Source organism: Dermacentor silvarum, chromosome 5 (genome assembly GCF_013339745.2).
Source record: "Dermacentor silvarum isolate Dsil-2018 chromosome 5, BIME_Dsil_1.4, whole genome shotgun sequence".
Classification (NCBI taxonomy): Eukaryota; Metazoa; Arthropoda; class Arachnida; order Ixodida; family Ixodidae; genus Dermacentor; species Dermacentor silvarum.
The window spans coordinates 28,739,218-28,757,172 of NC_051158.1; the positions used below are offsets into that span (position 1 = coordinate 28,739,218).

General features: G+C 45.7%; 1 protein-coding gene across 1 annotated transcript; it reads right to left on the reverse strand.

The window, feature by feature from the left end:
- Window positions 1-68: 68 nt before the first annotated feature.
- On the reverse strand, window positions 69-17,842 carry LOC119453197 (Golgi to ER traffic protein 4 homolog). Its single transcript, XM_037715216.2, has 7 exons — window positions 17,719-17,842; window positions 14,026-14,104; window positions 12,893-12,974; window positions 11,225-11,509; window positions 7,823-7,976; window positions 6,778-6,920; window positions 69-987 (listed from the first exon to the last, which is right to left on the reverse strand). The coding sequence occupies exons 1-7, from the start codon at window positions 17,826-17,828 to the stop codon at window positions 860-862; spliced, it is 981 nt and encodes a 326-aa protein (XP_037571144.1). The 5' UTR covers window positions 17,829-17,842; the 3' UTR covers window positions 69-859.
- Window positions 17,843-17,955: the final 113 nt, after the last annotated feature.

Here is a 17,955-nt window from a genome sequence, read left to right on the forward strand (position 1 = left end):
TCAAGATAAAGTTACGCACAATCACGAAGCCACAATGTTGTTCAGGTGATGAGACACACATCCATGCATTCACTGTTTCACTTTTTTTTTATTGCTCCAGTGGCAAACATTAGTGCTTTCACATCAGCTTATTTCATAAGCCTGCTTATTTTCTTCTTTTTTTTTCTTACAATGCCTAACTGAACATTTTTCCACAAAAACCAGTCTGTAAACAGTCAAAGCATATTAAAACATAAAGGAAGCAATAAAACAAAAAATAAGGAAAAAAGGCTTGCCCGGAACTCGCAAGATAGTTTAATAATTGCCTCACATCGCACAATTGCAGTTCATTCCAGCCTCAAAGAAAAAGAAAAAAAAAGAGAGAGCTGCAGTTGGGCTGCTCATTCCAGCAATGCGAGTAAGAAAAACAAGAAATACCTTGCGAACGAACATACAGCACTGTACTGTCGGCCATCGCAAGCAACTGACAACAACACGATGGTGGCCGAGCAATGACCTGGAAAGAATTCCTTTACGCCCGACCCTCCCGACATCCAAAGCACGCGCGGTTTGTAGCCATCCGTAGCCTAGGCCACATTGCCCGCGCGGCCAGAAACGTGGTTAGCAGCCGAGACGCGTAAATCTACGAGCGAAAAACGTCTGCAACAAACAGCGCACCGACTCTTTGGCCTTTCGAGAGCTTCATCCTCGTTTGCTTCACCGAAAGCCTCCCACGCCGCGCATCGTTTCGGTGTATTTGTACCGTGTTGCTAACCACCATCTTTCCTTATGCACAAAACTATGCCAGGCATTAAACCTTGCACACCCGAGTTCCAATCTGCCGACAGAACCGGATCATCACGAGGCTGGATTCCCCGAATTAATTTAATCCAGCTCCTCGGGCTGGACCTCCACAGGATGTCGACTGCCCCGGCGCCGCGCCTGCTTGCGACGACGTGCCGGAGTCATCATCTTCCAGTCCCCCCAGTAGCGTCTGGATCAGGTTGCCTGCAACGAAAATTTTCACTGTGAGCAAAAAGAACAGAAAAGTTATGCACATTCCATGTACTGTGGGAATCGATGTAAGTGAAGCTTTCTGTGCTGTTTGCATAGAGTCACAATATTTGGCAGTGATGTTGATGATGCTACGACAGTCATGAGGTAATGTAAATGTTACTTTGCATCCATAACTTGTATTTGTCTACGTAGTACACAGAACACACAGTGAGGCACGTTTGCTCGAGGCGTTGTTGTGCACCATTGTTTGTAGCCTGCAAGAAGGTCAGCACTGTCACTGCCTCACACGGTACATTGCATCAACGCTGACGTGTTGGCTTTCTGGATGGTTGCTTGCATAATGTCGTCGTAACACTGTGGTGTTTCAATGCGGCTTTGTATCTGTGTGCCCTGCATCGGCTGTACAGATGGACAAACTTGCACGGTGCTTATTCTTCAGATATAGCACAAATGTGCCGTGCCCATACCTCCAACGAAAATTTTCCCAGTTTGCCCGCAACTTTTCCAGTTTGCCCGCAACAAAAATTAGCTGCACTAGTCAATTAGCATTTTACAATACTGAAAAAGTCCCTCTTATTGTGAGAGCAGGATTTGTAAAAAAAAAAAAAGAAGCAAGATAGAAAGACTAGGTGGAAACACCGCCTTACGTTCCTTCGGTTACAACACTTATGTTGTAATGCATCGTGTCATCCTGTGCCCATAATCACATCCTGTGTGCTACTAGAAAAGGAGGTTTGGGCCGCTGCCATGGTGACAATTTCCCATGTGGCGCCCCAAATGCACCAATCGAGGTTGGGACGCCTTCGGGTTGGGGGGCAAACACCCCTTTCCAAATGTTGAGGTCCCATAATGGCCGAGCACCAGGCCAAGAGCGCGCTTGTACCTATTTTACCGGTAGGTACCCGGCGGCAGCACTTGCCTCCCACAGCCGCGGCGGATGCTCTTCAACAAGCACTAGCTCGCCGTAACGTCATGGATTTTGTCTGTGTCCGCTCGAGCCAAACTAATCATTTATCCATGAAGATTACGAGTACATACGGTTTTTAATAAAGACGCCTTAGCTTCAGATGATTCAAGTTCAAAAATTATTTGTCAGGTCTGTTGCGGCAGAGCGCAAGCAGCAGCAAGCTTGGCACAGCAAATACTGACAAACAACACGTTAGGCCACAGCGACTTTTTCAGCAACTTTGGTGTAGCCCATTTTGCCTACTTCAGGGAATTTGTTGGTATAAACTTGCTTGAAGCAAGTACTCCGATCGCATCTTTCCACCATCCGAAGACTTCTGAGGGTAGGTGCGGGAACCAACGTGCGAAACATTTTCGCAAACAGTATTTTTCGTAAAACTTGCAGAACACTCGTAGATTTGTAAAACGAGCCAGAATTCGTCAACTTCCCGGAAAATTCAGGAACGTTTGGCAGATATGTCTGTCATGCCAGAGAAATCACAGTGATAAGCAATTCATTCAATTCTGCCATGTCCTTCCAGGCTGGCCACTAAGCTAGCAAAATGATTTAGGAGCTAATAAAGGCAATGTGGCGCAACATAAAATAACATACGGAAGAAAAAGGAGACACCAAAAAGAGCGCCAGCGCTGGCGCTCTTTCTGGCATCTCTTTTTTTCTTCCGTATGTTATTTTATGTTGCGCCACATTACCTTTATTAGCTATGCACCAACCCAACCAACGTAGTACCTGACTCAAAAACCTTCAGTAGAATGTGTAGTGCCTCGAGAGATAGAACAAGGGTACAACAAGCTGCTCCCTTCTTCAATGCTGTCTGAAAAGGTTGCATTAGTATGCATCCACAGCTGCACTTGACCTTCAGGTCCATTTGCATCAGGTGTGAAGCACGTAAAGACATAACTTGATAATCATTGTATAGGTCAGCGCGTGCCCTGTCCTAAGATCCTAGGGAAATCAGCACAGTTGAACGGCAACATAACTAAGCATACTAGCATTTGGAGTGACATTTTGTTCTTTACGTCCAATATCCGTGACAAATAAAAGCTAACAAATACCAGTGCCATCAAGTTCATAGTTGCAGCCTTGCAACAGATTTACGAATGTGAACAACCATGTTGCTACGTTAATTTTTTTCCCCCCACCGAAACGCACCTAAAAAATGCTCATTTCACAAGGCAGCCTCATCCTTTCGTATTAAAATGCTCAAGAGACAAACTAACAAGCCCAGAAATGATACACTAATTAGTACGTATAACCATTTTGGGGCAGCTCGGAAGGTACTTGCGAATATTGCTCTCCTCAAGAAACAAGGCGCTTCCAAGTGGGATCACAGAGCCACAAGTATGGCAAGGAAATCTGAAACCATGTACACTAAATTCAGTGATTACTGCGTTTACTCACAAGAAATTTTTAAGGGGCGGACATCTTTATAACATACTGTGTAGCGGCAGGAACTTGCCAACTTTAAGAATACTAGGATGTGAACATCGTTTTATATTAATTGCGATTCCGGCTGTTCATTATTCGAAAACTATTCTATTTGATTTGCTTCTGGCACTACTTGATTCGGATTCGATTTGGTCTCAAAAATCACTACTTGCACTCCCCTAAAATCTATATGTTTCTCGTTGACATCAGTTTATAATTAGTATATATACATATAACAAAGGTATTTTCTAGGAGTGTGCAAATATCAAATACAGTAGAACCCCGCTGATACATTTTTCACGGAACCGTAAAAAAAAAAAACATAAGAGCCGGGAAACGCAAGAGCCGGGAAACAGGAAAAATTGAAAAATGGGAGTAGTGTTGAACTGCACACAATATTATTTTAATTCTTACGTGTGAAAAAAAGTCGTAGTTTCGCCCGAAAGCCGAAGCATCGATCGCGACAGCAAATTAGTAGACAGCTATACAAAGTAAGAATAGTAGTTTTATCGTCCGTATAAACTTGTAAATATTCACGTATTAACTATATTAACAAGCATGGTGCTTATTAACTACAGTCGACGTCCAATTTCCCGGACGCCCGAAATTCCGGACGTGCCTGATTTCCCGGACTCATCTGTGGCACCGTCAAGTTCCCCATAGAGTCAATGTATTAAAAAGTCCGAAATTCCGGACGCTTATAGCCTTCGCCATCCGATTTCCCGGACTTTTTACTGTTAACCGCCGACCGAAAGTCACCACCGACGCCGCCATTTTGGCTGTTTTCATATCCTCGAACCCACCATGCACCGCGCCGCGGCTGCCGTAACCTCGAAACCGCACGTGTCAATCCGTTGCCAGCCGTAGCTTAGCCAAGCCAAACCTCTGTGTTCGCGTGTTGTTTTGTCAGCTCTGCCAGCTCTGCGGTCGTGTCTGCGGTTGATCGTTTGCTGCTGCGCGCTATCTTCAGTGATCACGTTTCCCGACCTTCAGCATCCACCGAGTTCCTAGCTGTTTCGTGCTGCGCTTTTCGTCGAGCGGATTCGCCGTTTACAGCGATGGCACCGACTGCTCCTTCGTCTTCGTCCGCGCCTTCGAACGAACTGCCAACCGCGAACTGCCCTCCGTGGACGAACTGCCATCCGCAGACGTTGCCTTCGACGATCTGCGCGCTGCCGGCGTGTCGATTCCAGCCGGGATAACCTTTGAGGGCTTCGCCGACGCTGACAAAGACCTCGAGCTATGTGCGGAGTTGACCGATGACGAAATCATTCGTCAAGTTACGGAGGATTCCGACGACTCCGACACCGAGAACGAAGAGCCAGCTCCTACACAGCCAACGAGCTCGGAGTTGACGCGAGCACTGATGACACTGTCATCGGTGTACAGCGGCAACATGACGTTGACTGAAATTGAGGCAGACATGATCGCGGGCAAGCGGACCGTGCAAAAGAAAATAAGCGACTTCTTTGCGCCCAAGTGCTGACCTATGAGGTAGCGCCGGCCACGTCGTATTTTTTTTTAACGGCTCTTTTCAGAGCCACCTAAACGATGCATTGGCTGAATAGCAATGAGAATCTTGTACTCCGGCCGTGACCCTCTCCGTCAGCGAAAAATACCTACCAAAAAGGTGCGTTTTCACGTGCATTCGTTTTTCCGGACTGCCCGATTTTCCGGACGTTTTCGCGGTCCCTTGAGGGTCCGGGAAATCGGACGTCGACTGTATATTAACAAGCATATTAACAAGCAAGCGCCCACAGGCAAACATGAACACATCACACTCGATGAGCGCGGACACGCGCTGTCAAACGCTGGCGTGAGGAAGCGAAGCTGCAGGAGCGAGCGAAGTGACCTTTGTGCTGTTGTCTATCGCTTCAACGCAAACTGAGCACCGAGAACACACAGCACGCAGAAAGCTACGAGCCGCCGACACACCTACACTGCCTAGACTCGGCCCGTGCGACCACACGCAGTACGCAGTTGGTGCCAGAGCAGCCCGCTATTCCCCCCTCGCTGGTGCCTCAAGCGCAATGGAAAAAGGCACGCTTCCTCCCTGCTTTTCTTTCTATCGCGCGCGATATTTGGACGCGGTCGTCGGCTCCCCTCGCACGCTTTCACTCGCACATACAGCATAGGGCACGTGGCGATGACATTATCGCCCTTCGACTTTATACGGAACATCTATGAGCCAAAACCAATGTTAGGGCCAAAACCAATGTTAGGGCCACAACGCGTCATAGACACCAGCTTTAGATAGCAAATACGGATCTCAAGGGCCATACTTTTGGTGGCGGAAACCGAAAATACGTCATAAGTGTCGCCCCCCGGCACTTTGGGCAGCCAATTCCATCGTTAAGCAACCAAGCCAAGCGACATGAAAAGTCAAAGTGGCCACTCGGGCCGGCGCGGGGTGGCAGTTCGCAACGTACGATGCAGGAACGGTCCCACAGTTGCAACGTAACAGCGGGGTTACCAATGCATTGGGTTCTATGGGAGCTGTGCCGGGACCAGCCAAAAACGACGTAACAGCCGGGAAAACGCAGCACCCGGGAACGTAACAGCGGAGTTCTACTGTACAGCCAAACCTTGAAATAATGAACCTTGACGTAACTATTTTCCTTTCTCGATCTTTCTTGACGAAAATGAAAGTGGCGCAACTGCAGCACTCTGCAACAGTTAACACCTTGATAACGGGAGCGTTGGCCTCAATCAGCTTAACACTTCAATCTCAGACTTAGTGGGTACACGTTCATCACCTGGGAGACTATAAAACCGGACTGTTCCAACCTTCTCCTGTTAGCGAAAAAACAAGGCCACATTTATCCCAAAGAAACAGTCCCTACAGCTGAAGCCTCAAGTTGGCCCAAAATATTTCCTACCACTATTTATGTATTGAGCTTACAACTCTAACTCAGCAATGACGAACGATATCATAATTCTGTAAACTGCACCTAATAGTAATACATCTAAGGCAGACAGAATTGATGCACTATCCATTACCTGCAGTGTTGGTCATTAGCGGCAATTCTTTTCACTGACAACTTAGCTCTTGGGCAGAAATGAAGTGCAAATGGCAGTCGTCTAATGACGCCCACAATTAGCTGCTGTACGTGTGCAGCTAAAGTGCAGAGTTTGCAGCCTGGTACTGCGCCCTCGAAGACTTCTCCATCTTGCAATGGGCACAAATCAAGTTGATTAGATCATAACAGCGACAATAATAATAACTACGATGATGACGCTGCCCTCATGTGCAGCATTTTTATCGCCACTGCGGACAGAGTCGAGTGCTGTAGTATGTACCAGAGGCCACTCACTCTGATGTTTGCATTTCCTACTAGCCAGACAAGATCATCAAATAACGAAGGAAGAAGGCTGAAAGAGATGCGCACCGAACATGCCCTGTGGCTTGGGTGGCGGCGGGAGGCCGAAGAAGAGCTGGCCAATTTTGTCCAGGTACTGTGGGTACGTGGGGTCCCGGCTGATGGTCGGCTGGTACTGCTCACACAGCACCGTGAACACCGCCAGCTTCCGGCTGCACCACAGTATCACGTTGGCATGCCAATCCTTAAAGAACAAAGCTGAATTCGATTCCATTCCTCTGCCAGCAAATAGCGGATTCTGGCTGCAATAAGGCGTGCCGATTTGTTGCAGCGGATGGTCGTTCTTCCACCGCAGTCTTATTACGAAGCGCTAAAGCTCATCTGCCTTTGGAGATACCAACTCCTCTGGCAAAAAGTCAGGCCTTTCTGCTTCATGTAGTGACATGCCTACAAGCAAATTCAACTGTCTTTGCAATGAACTGAATCTGTCATTACCAGGAGGTCTGAACATTTTCAGTGAAAAGTGGCAGATGCACTGCTTCACTTTCTATTCCCGGAAACCCTGGTGCGGTGCTGCTATGATCCCGTTCACTTCTGGGTATTCTGTCACATCATTTTCGAATGCAGCACTAAAGTCAAGTCGAGACCTGTTAATTTTGCAACCCGACAGTTAAGAAAGCTTGCAGCGAGCTTACGAAATTATTTTTTCGCAATGAGAACAACAAAAATGTTGGCAAAATTCTCCGCTTTCTTTTCTTTTTTGTCCCCTTGGGGGCAGACAACAATTGAAATTGCGCCAAAGACCACTATAGATGATAAGGGGGCATTTTTTCACTCATTTTCTTGCAAAATAACTCGACCGATATTTCGGTTTTTATAGCACCTCGCTTACGCAACACTTCACTGGAGGCCTGTAAGTTTTCATAAGTACTAAATAAGCTGATTAACTTACTGTAGGGCACATGGGCACCACTGTGGCATTAAGAGTTGGCCAGTGACAAAGTCACGTCCACTTTGAAGAAACTCTGAGCCTAGCACCAGTTTAAGATGTCTGTCCTTGAAAAATGCGCTATGAAATGATCTGTACATTGTGATGTCAGCAGCAGGAGCTTACGTTTCAACGGCGAGGAGCAGAAACCAGAGGAAGTTGAGCAGTGGCAGGTAGTAAGGTGGCCCAGGGTGAACGCTGGGGTGGCGACGTGTGTACGCTAAGAAAACAACCGACGCTGTGGAAGGGTTACGGAGGCACAGGTACCTGCAACGGAATGCTCCGGTCAGTATTGCGCGTAATTTCAGAACAACAATGTTCAACAACAAATGACGACGCTTACAGTGATAGCCACAGCTAATTGCAAGATGCTATAGGTTGATTTTTTTCCAAACATTACTTTTACAGCCTCGTTGCATGTCCAACAAAGCCACTGCACATAATGGCAACTGAAATATTTAGCACCATACAATCTCCTGTTCAATTTGTGCACTATGTGACAGCCTCTACAGGCAGTTTTAGTGCCAAGCGATTTTTACTCTTCTTAGATGCCGTTTTGACGCTAAGAGTAATGATGACAATGTTAAGCCGTAAACACTTCACCGTTGACTGGCGCAAGTTGCCACGGTTCCGTGGTCTAGCCATTAGCTTCTTTAGCTGGCAAGCACTGATCAAGGACTGAATCCAGAGGTTGGACTGGACTTTTTTCCTTTTCAGACAGTGATCGATAATCAGTAACATTAAACGCTTATGTAAATATGAGCCAAGGAAAGGCCAGGGATAGCTGCATAACAGCAATAGCTGTTTAACTGCGATAGCTGTTACTATTGAAGCAGCTGTATCCTCGGAGCAAGCCACTGTTGTCAGATGGCATGAATATGAGCTTAATTATGATGCCACTGTCGAGTTAGGTTTAGGTTATATTAGGTTTGTAAGATATTTACACCTTAACAAGCTAAGAACAAATAAAACAAGTAAATATTGATCAAGCATACAGGTGGTTTCGAGCACTAACCTACTACAAATCTATGCTATGCTTCACAACGATAGCTGTTATCGCTCCCAGTATATAACAATTATCACACATAAACAGTTACGTATCACGCACAGCAGCACATACAACGATGGTTGAGCAACTGCAATAGCTGTTACTATTAGGGCAACTGGACCTCCACAACAAGCCAATGGTGTCAGATGGTGCAGAGAAGTACTGGTTGTTTTTACTATGATGTCAATGACAATGAGTTGTGTTCATGATATTAGACTAGATTTGCCAATTTTGGTGCCTTCAAAAGATAAAAAATTTGTTTTGTCCATAACGTGAAGCAGTAATGCGACAACTGGCGAAACATAATATACAGTAAGCCTTTCACTGTTTCGCGTGGTGTTTCTTGGAGTGAACATTCACCAGTGCAAATGAGCAATCTCCTTGCGAGAAATAAAAGTGCGAGTCGCATTTGTTTGAGCAAGGTGCGGCTTCCTGTAGCGAAATGGAAAGACAGCTTTTTTTCCTCCTCTGTTCCATCCAGACTTTTAGCTTCTTACTGTTGGATTCCCTTGGCTTTTCAAAGATTTATATTTCGGCTACCCCACGCTACCGGTGCTAACATAAGGGGCAGAAACTTGGAGGTTAACAAAGATGCTTGAGAACAAGTTAAGGGCCGCACAAAGAGCGATGGAACGAAACATGTTAGGCCTAAGGTTAAAAGACAGGAAGAGAGCGGGATCAGAGAGCAATTAAGCATAGCCCATATTCTAATTGACATTAAGAGAATGATTGTGCTCTCCAGGATCAGCACTTTCCACTGCTGTAGCATAGGCAGAGTGGCCAAGAGGCAGAATCATGGATAGCCAATCTGTTGGTTGCAAGTTTGAATCCTCGTGACACAATGAGAATTTTTGTTTATAATTCTCTCATGAGGAATTTTGGGATTCCAGCAACGACAGCAGCAGACATCAAAACGACTAGGGGAGTGAGCCTATAACAGCTACCGCCGTGAAACAAATGAAACAAATTTTTATAGTTGTCGGCATAAGGACAGTTCGAAGCACAAGCATTGGCCGATAGTGTTGTGGGTATATTTAGCCTCATCCTTACTATCTGCACTCGGTATAACAGCAATAGCTGTTATAAAACTATCACTGCAACAGCTATTGCATACAGTATAATAGCTATCATATAAAACTAAATTAAATTCTGGGGTGTTAGGGTGTTATGTGCCAAAACAACATGATTACGAGACACGCCATGGTGGAGGACTGCGGATTAATTTTCATCACAGCTATCACATATACAGTCAAACCTCGATATAAGGAACCTCGATTTAACGAAATTCACCGATGTAACACTATTTTCATTTCCCAAACTTAGTTCAATTGAATTAACGAAACCTTGAATTAATCAAATTCGCGATATAACAAAGTTTTTCGCTGCAAGTACAACTTCATTATATTGAGGTTCGACTGCAGTAGAACAGCCATTGTGTATAGCAGCATGTACAGCAATAGTTGTGATACAGTTATATGTACTTGTATTTATATATACTCTATTTCAGTAGTTCCATGCAACAGAACCGAGGTTATGCATCCCGCCAGCGCAGGTTCTTGCGCAGCAAGATGTAGTGCTACAGTTCGGAACCCATTAGACGACTAAATGGCTTAGGCAAGTAGTCTTGTTAGCAGGTGTTTTTACTTGGAAGCTTCTCTGCAGATTGCAGGGCGGTCGGTTTAGTGCGCGATTTTGCTTCATTCTTTAATATTCATTGGAGCTCTACAATACTAAAAATAGAGTTCTCCACTTGTTCGAATGAAAATGTGCAGAGAACAACTATTGCAACGCTGCTGTACAGACATCAATTTGCATTTAATAAATACAAACATTTAATTGATTTGACAGTGGCTAAATTAATACATGTTTTTGGCACAGCCACAACTCCGTCAAGGACTCCCTCCTGGTTAGTGCTTCGTCCTTCACAAAAAATGGCATCCGCAGACTTGACTGTGTGGTATCGTTCCAAGCTGCTCTGCGGAAAACAGTGCGGAAAGAGTGCAGTAAATGTGCACGAATTCTAATTACGAAAACGGCCGCACCTACAAATGTCGGTGAGCGCACCACGTACAAGTGGATGTTACAAGAGGGATCAAGAGTTGGCGCCACCATACCGTGCGACACGCTGGCCGAGTGCTCCTTCCGAACCCTCCGCTTCCGACAACTCTGCAACCCTCCTTCTCTATATCTCGAAACATCTTGAAGACGCGTGCCTTTTTTGGTGTCAGAGCGAATATGGAACAAATTTTCTACCGCTGCTGATCTTACTGGGCAATTGCAGCCTTTGCAGATGCTGCCACCGCCTGCACTGCAGTGCTTGCCGCTAGCGGACGACAGGGTGCGGAAGGGCACCTTTAATACGTGTTCGCCCCCCTGGCTGATCAAAGAAGCCTGTAGCTGCCACAGTGCTGCACAGAACTACTGTAACAAAGAGAGCTGCAACTCATAGCATGGAGACTGAGCCCGACTCACTGGAACACCGTTTTGGGCAATGAACAGGTCAATTTCGGAGCTGTAGCCTTTGGTCGTCTGGAACTCTATGAGCATGGCGGCACAGCCGTCACCGTCCGTCGAGTGCACGAAGTGGTGCCGCGCCTCCGGGTAGTTCTTCTCCTTCCAGAGGGTGAGCGCCACGAGCCGGTGAAGCTGGGGGTGCCCCCGCGCGGGCTGCTCCTTACCTGCCGACCACTGCAGCGCTCGTGCCAGGAACGCTGACCGCTCGGGCGAGTGGGGTACCAGCAGTGCGTACAGGCGCCCCAACCGTTCTGCATACATGAGAGGCGGTGTGCACGTCTCAACGAAAAGGGCAGATAGCTGGGCTAGTTTGAAGATATTCATGATTTAACGTGCAGACAAACACACATCAGAACCTTAACAGCACAAGCACTTAATGGAACACATTTATTCGAAGCATTAGAAGTTATACACAGGTGAAAAGTGAAGCCAACAGAAAGAAGGCAGGCAATGAAACAAGGCAAAATGAAAACATTACGCTGCATGAGTCATGTGCCGTAAAGATATCAGAACTGATGCTATTGTTGCACATCTTACGCATGTCAGAGTTTTCTCAACCAAACTGGCCACTTTCATTTGTTAATGTGACTTCGTCATTAGGAGCAGCCCAACTGAGACCACAAATAGACAAAGGTCCTTCCTCTCTAAGGGATCAACAATTAATTCCTTTTTGCATCACTTTTTTCTTCATATCCCCTAATCTTGTTACACCAGCGAATTCCCTGCATTCTCACACCGTGTCTTCATCCCATAGATATCCACCCCGCTACTCTAAATGTGAATTACGCTGGTCGATCCAAGGCAGGTTAGTTTGCTAACAAGTCCACATTTCTGTAGCTTTAGATAAACTAGAATCTATGGCAGGACGCATTTTCTTGCTCTGCCTTTGGAGCATAGATTCCTCCACAAGTACTACAGCCGACGACACTGGCCAACTACCAATGAGCTCCAAGACACGGCTCTTTTTATTACACACTGGGAACAAAAGCATGTAGAAGGCATGTACAACATTCTGGCCACACTACACAGAAGCAGAGTCAAATGCGCACAAAGCAGAGGGCGCCAGGAGCCGCTATTCCAGCTTGGGCATATCGGGAGTGTGTTAACAAGAAAGGAAAGTAGTTAACTAATCAGCTGTCTGTTGTGGCAGCCTGATTAAATAAATCGATCTTGCCAGGTAAATCCCATCTGAAGCTATGAATCTCAAAGAGACAATCCTATCAAATAAATGGCTATCATGTAGCATGTGGAAGGCACGTACAACATTCTGACCACACTACGCAGAAGCAGAGTCAAATGCGCACACAACAGAGGGCGTCAGGAGCAGCTATTCCAGCTTGGATATAGTATCGGGAGAGTGCTAATAAGACAGAAAATCAGTTTTCTCTCGTGGCAGCCTCATTAAATGAATGGATCTTGTAAGGTAATTCCTATTTGAACCTATAAATTTCATAGACACGATTATATCCAATAAATGAACATGGTGGTTGCAACACATACAAATTGTTTTGACAGCAAGTGCTTCAAAGGTACCTCTCAGAGTGAATTGTGTCACTGGTGTAGCAACTGCAATCACCCTTGCAAGACAGAGGATCTGTAAGCATGCTGAAAACAGGTGTATAGAGAATATTTACCAATCTGTTCATCGCAAGGTTCCGTATCTGACTGCACAAGTACATCCACTAGTAAGTTCGCCAGGTCGGCTCCACTGTTGCACTGTGTTGGTTAAAAAAGAAAGCAGCAGCACAGTGACTCACAGGTTCACTATCAACGGCAAATCACTACTGTACTTGCACTAATGAGACCCCGAATATAACCCGTGGGGCAGGCTTGACTGCCTAGAACGTTAAAACGAATAATATTACAGGAATAACACAAACTATGTACATGTAATGCAACTGCACAAGTGAAAGACAAGAAATATGTATACTGCTATAAGCTTCACATAATTTTCTGAAAAACCCGGCGGTTGAAGTCTTAAAAGGGACACTGCTATATGAGCACTTATGCTTGTGAAATCCCATGACTAAAGATTGACTGATTAGTTCATTTATTGACAGCTGAGCACCACAGTGGACTATGGAGGGGAGGGACATTGCTCCATCAAAATGCAGCCACCGTGGCAGAGAACAAAGCCGTAACTTTGAGCAGCAGGTGCCACATAATGTTCTTTAACCTTCACCGAATGCTTGGTACACAGGTGACTTTGAATTCTGCCCCCACCAAAACGCAGCTGCCATGGGCAACAATCGAACCCCGGACCTAACTAAAGAAGTACCACTTGCCCAGAAATGGTTCCTGCAGAACGGCAGTCAAAATTCACTCGAACGACGACTGGTGCCGCCATTAGTTGGGCAAGTGCGCAGTGCAGAGAAGCGCACTTGCGAATCGGGAAAAAAGGATCTATTGGCCTACAACCATTACTTGGCAACTATTTTACCGCGTGAAGGCTTTCAGAGTTCAGAGACGTGAAATATATTGATTAAAGGGGTTCACGTCTCAAAGCTCCCGTCCCATGGACTATGAGAGAGGACGTGAGAGATGTCGTAATGGATTGATTTCCACCCCTTGAGGCTCGACACCGTGCACCTAAATTTAGGCACATGAGCTTTTTTTCCATTCCGCCCCCTTCGTAATGCAGCCGCTGCAGTCGGGAATCGAACCCACAACCTCGTACTTTTGCAAACTGCCATAGCCACCGAGAAAGAACAGTCGGTGCGACATACATTGTCAGGCACGTGGCAAAAAGGAAACATGGACAATTCACCTGTTCCAACCTGAGGAGTTTGACGGCACCATTGTAGAGCAGTTCCTTCAACTCACTATATCTCTTTTGGCCTCGGTATCTGCAACGACAGCAAACAAATTGCGTTCAGAGTAAAATTACGTAAATACTGACTACAGATATCTGGCTTTCTGACCGTTTAGACCACCTAACCGTTCATGTGGCTCTACAGTATACAGAGATAGCTTCACATAAGAATAAGTAGATAGACACGATAGGCATCTTTACATTAACCGCCAGCATCGTCTTTGCATCACATGCCTACACTTTATCCTATATTGACTATGAAATCTCCCAGTTTACACATCCTCTCATTGGTTTTCAAATCTTGCACAGATGCAAATGATAAAGAAGCATGATGTAACAGTAAAGACCAAGCGCAATGAAATTATGCTTTGGATAAATTTTGTGATCAATGAGTAGTATGCAAATGTTGAAGCAATCTTGGCATGGCTGTGCAGCTGGTAGTTGCCTAATTTTCTCACTGACAGCCTTTAAGTAGCACTTAAGCAGATGATGCATGCACCTGGTTGCTAGCAGGTGCAATGCGAATTTTAGAACTCTGAGTTCATGCCGAAGAACCACATTAGTTCTCAACAATCTGGGTGCTGCGTCATTTCCAGCAAGTGAAAATGGTGGCATTTTTTTCCAGTTTCGGTATCGATAAGGTCCATCTTTGGAGGTTTTCCGTGACACATCCGCTCGTATTTTTTTTTTTCCTTAAACTAGACTGCCTGCACTTTTCAAAATTTAGTGTCAGTTGCACCTTAACCCATTCACTTCCATGACCGGCATTGAGCTGGCCAGGTTAGAAGAGGCCGAAGTGCAGGTGGCCGGCGCTGCGCCTGACGTCCTTAGAGTGGATGTTTTGACGAGATTTTCAGAGATGGCAGCCCACCATAGGATATTTTCTAGTTTCTTTGTGTTTCGCACACTAGATGGACATACTTGTCCACTTTCAGCATGAGTTGATGATAAAACAATGGAAAGGTTCCCGCTCGCCAGACTCCGCTCTGTTGTTTTAGCTGTTGCAGCCAGAGTTACAGGCTTGAAAAAAAGAACCGCACTGCCTTCCAAGTGGGCTCAATTTTTTTTATCAGCGCATATCACCCAACACTATGTAGCAGATCCTTTCAAGGCCCAAGTCAAGAATTCCAAGAGACGTTCAGAGTAAGAAAAACACAAAGCTGCACTCCGCTTTCCTAGAGGATTTAAACATTTTTTAATCCTCGCTTTGTACTTTTCTTTTACCGCACCTGATGCAGAAGCCTTTTGTTAACAAAATAAACCAGACATTCTGTAAATGTGATGTCTGTAGCAGATTTGTTACAGCGCGGAACTGCTGAACGAGACAGAAAAATGTGCCGTGGAACAACAGGTGCGGCAGAGTGCCGAACGAGCGGAAGTGAAGGCCCCCCAACCAGCTACAAATGATGAAAACACTATGCGCTACCTAAACTGAAACACAGTTTTACACTACGGTGCCTTCCGACACCTTCCTTCATAACTAAACTGAAAACGAAACATTGTTTACATATTAAACAAAGTAGTCACATCTTTCTTTTTTGGACATTATTTCAGTGCTTTAAAGCTCTGCCCATGCATAATGATAAAGTGCAGTGATGTTACAATAAGATTAACTATTGTAACCTGAGCAAGAAAAGCACCATACAACACCGACACATTATTCTAATTTGCAAGCTGTGTTACAGATGGCTGCAGAACGCTGCCAGCTTACCAGCTTGAGGTTTCGGGCTGCCAGGAAAGTTCACAAGGAAGGGCCTTCAGCGGATACAAGAAGTCACTCGGAATGTTTTTATATGACACGCCATTAAGGGACAACGGCTGCAAAAACTCCGAAATAGCAAGTTACTATTTCTGTAACCACAACAAACTTTAATTTGGGTGAGTTGGTTCATTTTGACAGTGTTCATGATATAACAACACTATAGACAAGGACGAAAAGAACACATAAGACAGGCTGGGCACAGAAAATATAAAAAATATGATGATGATGATAAAATAAGGTTGTTGTTTTGTTTTCCAAATTGGGCCAAAACCATCGAAATGGAGTCGAGAAAAATGCCAAAACTGCATAGTGAAGCCGTTAATTGTCAATGGCAAACACATTTTTGTAACACGTTTCTGCGTGTTGGCTCATTTTCATATACCTGAGTGTCCAAACGATGTGTATGAAAGTGTAGTGTTGAATACAAGCCATTTTCGCTTTGTTTCGGTTTCAAGATATGGCTCATTTTGAAAATAAAAATTAAAAAAAAATGCTCCTCGAATGATGATAAAACATCAGCATCCATCTTGTTGTATGTGTTATTTTTGTCCTTAGGACAATTATATGAAAACTTCGAAACAGCTTACACTTCGCCTAGAGTGACTAGTTCTAGATGAGGAAATGAAGTGTAGCTTATGTCAGCAAAGTACTCCTAGTCATTTCAAACAGCAAAAGTTGCAGACAGCAAAGACAGCAAAGCAGCAAAAGTTGCACGAAGGCACCATCACTACACAGAGAGCAACTAAGTCACGCCAAGTCTTTCACAGTCGTACATGTCTATGTATAACTAAAGGATTCTGCCAAATAACTTGCCAGCAGTTTCGCTGCTAGCTCCCTGCCTCTGCCCAAAGTGACGTCACATGTGGTGGTAGCGCTGTGGAGGCCTTAATTAGACATCACGGTGTCGCGCGCTGCGACATTACAATGCAATCGTGTCAATGTAGCTACTACCAGCACAGTAAGACCCGAAACTTGATAGGTAAACTATTATGAGTCTCAAGCGCGAAGTAAAAAGAGAGGGCTAGGTCTCTTCTCTTTCCCGATGAGCACAGCACGGAGTTATCGAAAGCCCGAGTTCGCTCATACGCGATTCCAGGTAGATCAGGCGGTTCGAAACACGCTGCGGCATAGTCTAACTAGGAAGGACGCGAGCCGCACGATTATATATCGACGCGAATGCAGGCTAAACAGTCGCAACGTGAGCCGCGTGGCTTATCAAAGGACGTTTATCAGCGCGCGTACTAGCAAGCTGCACGTCGTCCGGTAGACATCGAAACAAGTAAGCGTCGGCGCATCGGGAACGAGGCGCCCACGAAAGCGATCACCGCGAGACAAAACCCACGCAAAACAAGTAAACAAACAGAGCGCTTTTCATTGTCACTCGGTGTACGGTTTCAATGCTCGCCGAGCCATTCAAATCGCAGTTTTCCCACGAGTTTCTCTGGTGTCGGAGCGCCCGTTGCTGGCATTGGGGAACTAGAACCAGTGACACGCCGTAGCTACGCGTCTGCGAAACCGTCCGGTTAAATCCCGAAACCGCGCATATTACGCACACGTGTGACGTACTCGCATTTAACCTGATGTTTCGTTCATACACGTCAGAGGAAACCCAATGAAACACCGCCGCCGCACAAGCCAACAGCGCGGCTACCGCCTGCGTTAAGCGCAGCCCACGAGCCGCTAGCATTCCTTAAACAGACTATCGTAGTACTACGTGGGTTTGTCCGTGAGCGTGCGCGATTTGTTTGTTTGGTTCGCAGGTGACGACCAAATGAGACGACTCCCGACACACGATAGATACTTCCAGCGCGTTACGGAAAACCAGCCCTGCGCTGCGCGTCAGGCCGGTGCATCACGAATGATAGACCGAACGCGCGGAGACTGACCTGAAATATATGGTCCTGTACATCTGATGAGCTTCGTAATAATTTCCAGAGTCGATGCACGCTTCCAATTTGTTTAGCACACGGGACGTGCCCGTAGCCCGCGCCGCCATTTTGGCCAGCCCATCTGGAAAGTGACAAAACCAGAAACAACTGCAAACGCGCTTCAACGCAAGTCAACACAAAATGCATTTATTTTCAATTTTCAACGTGGTTTTGCACCAACAATTATTTTTATGC

Excerpts from the sequence above, each read along its gene's own strand:
- LOC119453197 (XM_037715216.2), bottom strand. The coding sequence starts at position 17,828 with ATGGCGGCGCGGGCTACGGGCACGTCCCGTGTGCTAAACAAATTGGAA. Across the intron at positions 7,977-11,224 it reads CCTGTTCATTGCCCAAAACG|CATTCCGTTGCAGGTACCTG; the intron begins GTGTTCCAGTGA and ends TACTGACCGGAG. Across the intron at positions 988-6,777 it reads CAAGCCACAGGGCATGTTCG|GCAACCTGATCCAGACGCTA; the intron begins GTGCGCATCTCT and ends TTTTCGTTGCAG.